This window comes from Octopus bimaculoides, chromosome 15 (genome assembly GCF_001194135.2).
Source record: "Octopus bimaculoides isolate UCB-OBI-ISO-001 chromosome 15, ASM119413v2, whole genome shotgun sequence".
NCBI classification, from domain to species: Eukaryota; Metazoa; Mollusca; class Cephalopoda; order Octopoda; family Octopodidae; genus Octopus; species Octopus bimaculoides.
The window spans coordinates 36,236,626-36,246,848 of NC_068995.1; the positions used below are offsets into that span (position 1 = coordinate 36,236,626).

The following is a 10,223-nucleotide window of genomic DNA, read 5'->3' on the forward strand; positions in this document are numbered from 1 at the left end:
AATTAGATTGGAGCCTGGTGTTGCCATCCGGTTTCACCAGTCCTCAGTCAAATCGTCCAACCCATGCTAGCATGGAAGGCGGACGTTAAACGATGATGATGATGATGATGATGATATATATATGTACATGTATATATATATATGTGTGTGTGTGTGTGTGTATATACTAGGTGGTGTACCCAGTAATTCCCAGGGATAAAGATGTTCTATTGAAATGCCTTATTACTCTGATATAAGAAAGCAATTCCGTTATAACTGCCACGGAGTGTGTATTTTTCATCATGAAAAAGTACAAAAAACTGTCAGCTGGAAGAGGGAGAGATTGTGGGAGGTTGGCGAGAAAGATTGTCAGAGGTTGATGAGAGAGGTTGTCGGAGGCTTGTGGGAGGCAAAGACATTATTCTGCTTAGCAAAGGCATCTGGGAAATTTTTAACTGCTGTCATTCACAGAAAAACTATTGTTTTTACCGTGAGAAAAATGCTGTTGAAGTGCCAAGTTAAAATTTGGCAATCGAGGATCGAATCCACGCTATGCCTGCATGAAGCCACTACAAATATGTTGTGGAAGAAAAAATTTATCTGCTGTCATGGAAAAAGTGTAACTGTAAAAATGCAGAATTATCGGAGTAATGGGCATTCAAAAAAGTATGTATGTATAGAAATGTATGAATGAAGTCCTTAATGTTTAAGTAGTGAAATGCAGAATTAGGTTGGCTGATCATAAGAATCAAATATTGATTGCTTTGCTAAAATATGCTGGTGGTATGGGTTATTTCCGTCAGTTGTCTATTCAGCTGCTTTGAGATCTTCAACCTACATCTCATGAGGATTTTTCTGTCCCTGGGAATCGTGTTTGACAGTGTGCTGGCCTTTCTTTCTGGGACATATTTAGTGCATATAGCTTGCACTGTTGACATAAACTGGCTGAGTTTCAGATCAATATCTTGCATACACTGGACCAGTTTTGTTTGTGGATCTCTTTGCGGATCGATTCTCATTTCACCTTATGGAAATTCAGGTTGGATGAGGCTCGAGTCCTCCTGATAGGGTAGATACCAACATTTTGCACAGGACCATACATATTTCAACAATGGTGTGGTCTGAGAGTGCTGTTGGTGTAACCTTCACATTATGAATGAAGTCCACATTATTTGTAAGGCATAGGTCCAATATGTTGTTCCCCCTGGTTGGCCTGAGTATCACTTGCACCATAAGCAGATTATTAGGAAGTTCAAATAATGACTCTATGTGCTTTTGTTCATGCAGTGACATCCCAGAGAGGATGTGGCCTTCTGGCCATTTGACATTTAGGAAGTTGAAATCACTCAGGAAGAGCATGTTGATGTTCTTATCTAGGTTTGTTAATACTGCTTCGATGTGTTTGAGGCTATCCTCAAATTTTCTGTCATATTTTGTGGTATTTGGAGGACGATATATCATGCATATAGCTATATCAGTTGGCTTTATATGTACCATTAAGGTGTCACAAACTGAGTTTGACTGTGACAATAATACAAGAGGTGTGACGTCTTCACGGGTGTACATAGCAACTCTGTCGTGGCTTCTTTCTCTTCTGTCTGTGCAAAATACTGCATCCCGTGGTATGTGCACTTCCGCATCTGTTACATCAGAGGCTAGATGCGTTTCAGTGAGGGCCATGCATATTGCTTGATTGCATGTAGTAAGCTCTTTTAGAGAGAGAATTTTACCTCTGTTGCTGAGTTATAGCGAACCCCCAATATGTATATGTGTATATGTATGTATATATGTATGTATGTGTATATATGTGTATATATATATATATATATATATATATATATATATATATATATATATATATATATATATATATATATATATATATGTATATATATATATGTATGTATGTATGAGAAAGGACAATTCTTGCTCCAAAAAATGAGACAGTAGCAAGGATTAACCATGGATTAATCAGATTCCAACAGTCATTAAGAAGTCCTTGATGAAAATCAAGCTGTTCATTACCCAACAGAGTTCCTTAATTCTCTTGAGCCACGAGGAACTCCTCCACATAAACTTTTTCTGAAGGTAGGAGTCCCAATAATGCTTCTAAGAAATTTAGATCCTCCTAAATTTGCAATGGGACACGGTTGATTGTGAAGATATTACTACCTAATGTGACGAGCTACCATCATCAATGGATGTGCCTCATTCATTCCAAGAATTCCAATCAAACCAACAGTCATGCCATTTGAGTTCAAGTGAACACAATTCCTAGTACAACTTTGCTTTGTAATGTCAATTAATAAAGTTCAAAGTCAGTCTTTGAAATCTACTGGCTTACTTTTCTCATGATCAGCTTTATATTGGTTGCCCCAGGGTAAAATCACTTTGTCATTATTAAGCTAATGTTTTGAACATAAATTGCCATGAAATTTTAAAGGGAAATTTTAATTTAGATAACTTTTGTAACAGGAAGTTTATACTATAGAACTGAGGGTGGTCTTGGGCAGATTGGTATCAAAAGAGTTAACACAGGTTTTCTCAAGATGTTTCTGCTATTCTGATAATAGGTAATATCTGTTTAGCTCTTAAGAGATACTTGTCAGAATCTGAACTTTTATTTCATTTATTAAATGCATCATTTCTGTTTTCTGCCTGGCTAGATTCATGTTGGGAAATGTTCATTAAACATGAGACTGTCAGCTGATTGACTCAGCCTTTGTGAGTTCAATATGCCAAAGGAAATATAGTATTTCTGCTTCTATGTTTTCCTCCTTTTCCTTCTCTGCTTTATAATTATTTTTTTAATATTGTAGGATGCAGCATCAACATCTGATAGTATTGGTGCTTCACCACCTATCAGTAGTGACTTCTTCCAACAAGCCATGGTACATGCCCAGTATGTTGCTACTCAAGTAAGACGAAGATGTGTATATTATTTATTTAATAACATTTCCATTCTATGCAACTTAAAGTTTTGTAGTCTCATCCATCAGACCTAACTTAATAATGCTTAGTAGTAAGTTCGTCTGTCTCCACATTCTGAACATTCTGAGTTCAAATGCTGCCAGGGTCAACTTTGCCTTTCATCCTTTTGGGGGTCGATAAATTAAGTACCACTTGTGTCCAGGGGTTGTTCTAATCTACTGGCCACCTCCCCCAAAATTTCAAGCTTTGTGCCTATAGTAGAAAGGATTATTATTATTATTATTATTATTTGTAGTAGTAGTAGTAGTAGTAGTAGTAGTAGTAGTAGTAGTAGTAAGGCAGCAAGCTGGCAGAATTGTTTGATAGCATCTTTTCCCATCTTTATGTTCTGAGTTCAAATTCCACTAAGGTTGACTTTGCCTTTCATCCTTTCAGGGTCAATAGAATAAATGCCAGTTGAGCACTGGGGATTGTTGTAATCATGTATAACATGATTTTTGTCCTTATTAGCAGCTGTTATTTCCTATTTGCTTACCCCTAGAAAGTATGAAAAATGGCTAATATTTCCTTCAAACTTTGCTTTTATTACATTTATTCAAACCCTACAGAACCCCTCTAAACACATGAATAAGATGCTCCTCCACCACTCCTGCTCATGATCAGAGATGCACATGTCAGCCTGCTAAGGAACATGCTTAAGTGGTTATGGTCAAGCAACTGACAAGCAAATATGTGGTATTGAGCAGAATATTTACTATAATGGTATTTCTGCTTCCACAGCTCAGCGCTGAATCTGTCTGAAATGTAATAGAAAATAGGTTAGTTTCGAAACATTGATGTTCTGGTTGCAAAAGCAAAGTGTGAAGGGAATAGTAGTCATTTCCTTTGATTTCTAAAGAGAGGCAAATAGGAAATAACACTTACTGACCAAAAGACAGGTAAAAAAAAATTAAATGTTTTTACAAAGTATTATTGGAATGTGTATTATATACAACTTAAGAATTATGAAGAAACAACTAATAATTCTTCAAGTTTATCAATCCTATGTCAGTATGGACGACCAAGTAGTTTTTGTTTTTCTCTTTGAAAATATATTTAAAAAACTAAGCTGTACTTTCTTTCCCCTTCTTTTCTTTTTTTAATTGTTTTTAGACCCAGCTTCAACAGCTTCGTGACATGGGTATCACAGATGAAGGTTTGGCACTACATGCTCTCCAAGAAGCAGGTGGAGATATACAGGCTGCACTAGAATATATATTTGGAGATATTGGTGGAGGTAGTTTATGAAAACAAAAACAAACATTTTTTTGATAAAAACAAAGACATTAGTAAATAAAGTGAAAATATATTAAAAATATTGCAGTTTTCTAAAATAATTATTACACTGCTTAAGTGATAGGAATTCTTTTAAATGTGTGTGTTTTTTTTTAATAGTATTTAAATCAACTTTTATAGACATATTTCTAAGATATACACATAAAAATTAGTCTTGACAACAAACCCACCAATATGTTATTGGCTGCCATATAAATATGAGCAATTATAATAAACTGAATTCTGTCTGCTTTTATTGGTTTTCTTATTCATGAACACAGTTTTGTTGTAATTTTGTTTATCAGAATCTGTGTACACAACACAGTGATTATATATATTTGTAGACTTTGAGGGGGGAAAATGCAAGGTTTATTTTAGGAGCAATATATTTTTCCTTTTATTTCATAAAAATTAACTTTGTAATAAAGCAGCAAAATTTTCTTTTCTCTAAGTTGTTAATTCTGTTTATATAACAAATGGTTAGTATAAACTTTTAAGCTTTATTTATTTTTACTTTTCTTGTAAGAACAATGAATGCAGTAATCTAGCAGAATTGTTACCACATCAGACAAAATGCTGAGCAGCATTTCTTCCAGGTTTTTATCTTTATCATCCTTTAACATCTGTTTTCCATGCTGGCATGGGTTGGACAGTTTGACAAGAGCTGATAAGCTAGAGAGCTGCACCATGTTCCAGTCTGATTTGGTTTGGTCTCTATGGTTGGATGCCCTTCCTAATGCCATCCACTTTACAGTGTGCTACCACTTCTGAGTTCAAATGCTGCTGAGGTCAACTTTGCTTTTCATCCTTTCGGTATTGATTAAACGAGTACTGTTTGAGCATTGGGTTTGCTGTGATCGACTTCCCACTCACCCTCAAGATTGCTGGACCTTGTGCCAAAATTAAAAAGAATTATAAATAAGTGTGGTTGATTTGTAGCATCTGTAAAGCATTAGTAAAAAATGCCTTGTGACAATTTAGTCCATTCTGTCAAGGCTGCTTTTGCCTTTTATCTTTTTAAGAGTCAATAATTTAAAATATCACTCAAGCACTGTGGTTATTATCTACTAATCTCCTTCCCCAAAATTTCTGGATTTGTGCCTATATATAGGCACATGATGATAATGATGTGGCTATATTAGAAACAGGAGGCGCAATGGCCCAGTAGTTAGGGCAGCGGACTCACAGTCATAGGATCGCGGTTTCGATTCCCAGACCAGGCGTTGTGAGTGTTAATTGAGCGAAAACACCTAAAGCTCCATGAGGCTCTGGCAGGGGATGGTGGCGAACCCTGGTGTACTCTTTCACCACAATTTACTCTCACTCTTTCTTCCTGTTTCTGTTGTGCCTGTATTTCAAAGGGCCAGCCTTGTCACGCTGAATATCCCTGAGAACTACGTGAAGGGTACATGTGTCTGTGGAGTGCTCAGCCACTTGCACATTAATTTCCCGAACAGTTGATTGGATCAACTGGAACCCTCAACATCGTAAGCGACGGAGTGCCAACACATATTAGAAACAATTATTATTAAGGAAGATTGGCATCATTGTTAAGAGTGTGATATTTGGTCCGGCTTTTTTTTTTAATGTTCTGAGTTCAAATTCTGTCATGATTGACTTTGCATTTCATCCCTCAGAGGTTGACAAAATAAAGTACCTGTATGTAGTGGAGATGATATAAACATCTTCCACAAAATTTCAGGTCTTGTGTCTATACAAGAAAGTTCTCAATATAGTGGGTTAGCAGAATTGTTAGAACTGGATAAAGTACCCTGCAGCATTTGTTTTGGCATCAGTTTATTGTTGACTAACCACTTCCCCTCAGAGATAGGCTTTATGTCTATTTAATAAATTATTATTATTATTATTATTAAGGTATTGGGAGGTGGTAAGCTGGCAGAATGCTTAGCAACATTTCATCTGTCTTTGCGTTCTAAGTTCAAATTCTATTGATGTCAACTTTGCCTTTCATCCTTTCGGGGTCAGTACGATAAGTACCAGTGGAGTACTGAAGTTGATGTGATCAACTTGTCCTCTTCCCAAACTTGCTGGCATTGTGCCAAAATTTGGAACCATTAATAAGGTAGTGGGTTAGCAAGATTGTTAAAGTATCAGACAAAATTTCTCTGCAGTGTTTCTTCTCTTACATTCTGAGCTGCTTTGTTTTTCATTGTTCCAAGTTCAATGAAATGATGTACCAGTCAAATACTTGGGCCAATTTAATTGCCCCACAAATTTTAGAACTTGTGCCTATGTAAAAAAACTATTATGCGATTAATAAAAGCATCTATTATAATTATTATTAATAAAAATTATAAACTTAATAAATCTTTATAATATTAAAACTGAAAATTTGTTTGTGTTATTTTGTGTTTTTAGCTAAAAACAGTACATTATAGTGATAAAGTGTTTCAACTTGTGTACATGCAATAGTTACAATTCTAAACAGTTTCAATGTATTCATAATGTTCATCCTGAAACATACATATCACTTGAGAAAAACAAGAGAAATCACATCTTAATCTACATTCTGTGTTTGATCAGAACATCATCTATCCTATAACATACAAAACTGAAAGGGATTGATAGGCTAGATTTGAAGAGTATGAGGAAGGGAGATGAAGGTTGGGATGTTGGTACATGTAGCTAAGTAAAAAACTAGCATAAAAGTGACAGTAACTTTATTAAAGACGTCATTCAGAGAGACTCTTTCTCCTGTCTAACACAGACACAGCACATACATGCCTAGCTTATCTATATAACTCTCTTGTATGTCTCTCTCACATGCACTTGTAACCACTCAATGATTAAGCTAAAATTAGGACAGATGTTAACTAAGGTATTCAATACATGTCTTACGTTTATTTTTTATTTGTTCTAGTCATTTGACTGCGATCATACTGGGGCACTGCCTTAAAGGGTTTTAGTTGAACAAACCAGCCCCAGGACTTTTTTTTTAAACCTCATACTTATTCTGTTGGTTTCTTTTGGCAAACTGCTAAGTTATGGGGACATAAAGGCACCACCACTGGTTGTCAACTGGTGGTGGGGGACAGACACAAAACACACACACATACTACATAAAAGCACCTGTGTGGTGTTACATAAAAACATCCATGTGATGCCATGTAAAAGCACCCAGCACACACTGTAAAGTGGTTGGCATTAGGAAGGGCATCCAGCCATAGAAACCATTGCCAAATCAGACTGGAGTCTGCAGCTTGCTAGCTCTGGTCAAACTATCCAACCCATGCCAGCATTGCCAACAGACATTAAATATATATATATATATATATATATATATATATATACAAATAAAAGGGTAAAGGAATATTAATAAATTAATAATTAATAATTTTTTACCAAGCACTTCGGTGTTTTTTCTTCTTGTTTTGCCTTTGTGAGTTACAAGTACTACTATCTGTTGGAGTTTTAGCACTTTAGCTGCTATTTCTGAACTTCGGTATGTGGTGAAGCAACTGTTGCTGATCCCTTAATAATATATATATATATATATATATATATACGATGGGTTTCTTTCAATTTCTATCTACCAAATTCACTCATAAGACACTTGCCCAAGGTACCACGCAATGGAACTGAACAGAGAACCGTGTGGTTGGGAAGCAAGCCTCTTACTTCACAGCCATGCTTACACCTTACATACATACATGCATGCATACATATGTATATTATATATTCAAGGTGCAGATATGACTGTATGGTTAAGAAGTTTGCTTCCCAACCATGTCTCCGGTATATTCCCACTGCTGGGCACCTTCGGCAAGAGTCTTATACTATGAACCTGGGTCAACCAAAACTTTTTGAGTGGGGTTTGGTTGACAGAAACTGAAAGATACCTGTCATGTGTATGTTGTTCATTTCCAGTCTTCAATGGAAAATATGTTTGGCCATGGGAAATATTAGTTCACTTAGAAACAGATGAGGGTTGTTGACGGAAAAGGCATCCAACCATAGAAAATGTTCCTCAATAAATTCCATCTGATTTGCACAAACCTAGAAAAGTGGTGTTAAATGATGATGAAGCGGATGATAATATATATATATATATAGTTCAAATTTACAGAAAACAAAAAACAAAGACAGGTGAGGGAATAACAAGCCAGTGCATTAGTTTGATGCTCAGGAAGAATGGAAAAGTCTTTGTTTTGAGTCTATGCTCTTCAACAGAATGGGTTGAGAGAAAACAAAACAAAAAAAAAAACACCAGAGAGAAAAATCTTTTGTCTGTATAGATGAACATGTGTGCATTTATATATTTGTATGCATACATGTGTGTGTCCACATGCAAATAGTTATACACAAACACATACATTCAAGAAAATCTTTGCATAGTAGTTCCACCTGTTAGAAATAACACCCAAATCTTGCTCAGTGTCACATGCTACCATATTAAAAAGAAAACAACAGAAAGACACATTGGATAAGAAGGGAAAAATGCAACATGATTATAACTTGAATACTTTAGATCATAGATCTACTTTATTCTTTTACTTGTTTCAATCATTTGACTGCAGCCATGCTGGAGCACCACATTAAATGGATTTTTAATTGAATAAATCAACCCCAGGACTTATTCTTAAACTACACTTTAGTATCTGTCACGAAAATTGAAGTACAAAGACAAAAATATTGAAATAGAGTAGTCAAGGACATTTTTTTTTCTCTTTCTGAAAATGTAGAATAGAGAATAAAAGACTTTTGTGTGTGTTGAGGACACTGTGATGTATTTTTGATATATCACTGTGGCTAATGGTGAAGCCTCAAGCTCTCAAAGCATTTTTTTTTTTGGTTGGGACTGGGGTACTACACAAAACAAAACATCAATCTTCAGCTTTTATAGAGTAGAAGGCCCCACTGACAATTCTCTAATTGGACCCTGCACTTTCTAGCACCGACCCTGTTGAGAGTACACCTTGTTACCACCACCTTTATCTCTTTTGCCGGCTTCTTTCATTTACCCTTATGTAATACATGGTAGCCATGTATATCTTTTACCACAAGACACCTGTTCCTGTCTCCCTTTCATTCTTTAATCTCTCAACACCTGATATAAAGCCAGCTCCCTCTCTACTATGCACCCACTCAGTTGAGGGTGCTTGTCTTGCAACTGTTGGTGCAGTGTAAAAGAAAAAAAAAGCGCCCAATACACTCAGTAAAGGGGGTCCAGCTGTAGAAACAATGCCTAAACAGACGATGGAGTTCAACACAGCGTTGCAGCTTGTCAAATCCTGCCGAGTGGAAGGGAGATAAGTGATGAAGGAAATAACTGTTTTTTAAATTTTTTGTAATGAATTGTCTATGTTTAAAAATAGAAACAGTTGATTGCAAAACCCTTTGTGAGTGAATTTTTAATATAATTTATATTGGATTCAGTTTCAGGAGTGCAGCAACAATCTTCTACCTCACAACACCCCTTGTTTTCTTTAATTACCTACATATATATATATATACACACGTATGTATGTACAAACACACATTGTTATCATCCCTGTTTTTACATATTTTTTCTATGCTGGCACAGATCAGATGAGTCCTACTAAAACAGTTTTCTAAGGCAGGATACCTTTCTTGTTGCTAACTTTTTATATGTTTTTCAAGTAAGTTATTCTTTTTTTCTTTTTGTTCACATTAATCAATGATGGAAATTGATAAACTCTGGAAACATACAGGGTGCTGACAGTATGTTTAGTGGGTTATTTTGATATCAAGATGCTTCAACCCATGTTCACCACTTACTGTATTACCCTCTATCCATCTGCCACTCTAGCAAACTAACCTACCCGTTCACTCTATCCAATCTTCTGTAACACTTCCTTTATATTCACCTTCTTGTAACACACTGACATATCTTCACAGTTACCTTCTCTCTTTTCCAACCTGTTTCTGTCTTTCTATTTTACTTTAATCTCTCATCTTTAACATGCTTGTGTTTGTCTGACCACCACTTGACAACTGGCATTAGTTTACTTACATCC

At 35.8% G+C, this 10,223-nt stretch overlaps 1 protein-coding gene across 2 annotated transcripts in view; it reads left to right on the forward strand.

The window, feature by feature from the left end:
- The window catches only part of LOC106879586 (ubiquitin-like protein 7), a 25,631-nt gene extending 19,055 nt beyond the window's left edge, over positions 1 to 6,576 (forward strand). For both annotated transcript variants that reach the window (XM_014929222.2, XM_014929223.2), the window contains exons 9-10: positions 2,799 to 2,897; positions 4,063 to 6,576. In XM_014929222.2, the coding sequence (XP_014784708.1) occupies positions 2,799 to 2,897; positions 4,063 to 4,197 (234 nt within the window). In that variant the 3' untranslated portion in view covers positions 4,198 to 6,576. The remainder of the gene's footprint in view (positions 1 to 2,798; positions 2,898 to 4,062) is intronic.
- The last annotated feature ends 3,647 nt before the right edge of the window (positions 6,577 to 10,223 follow it).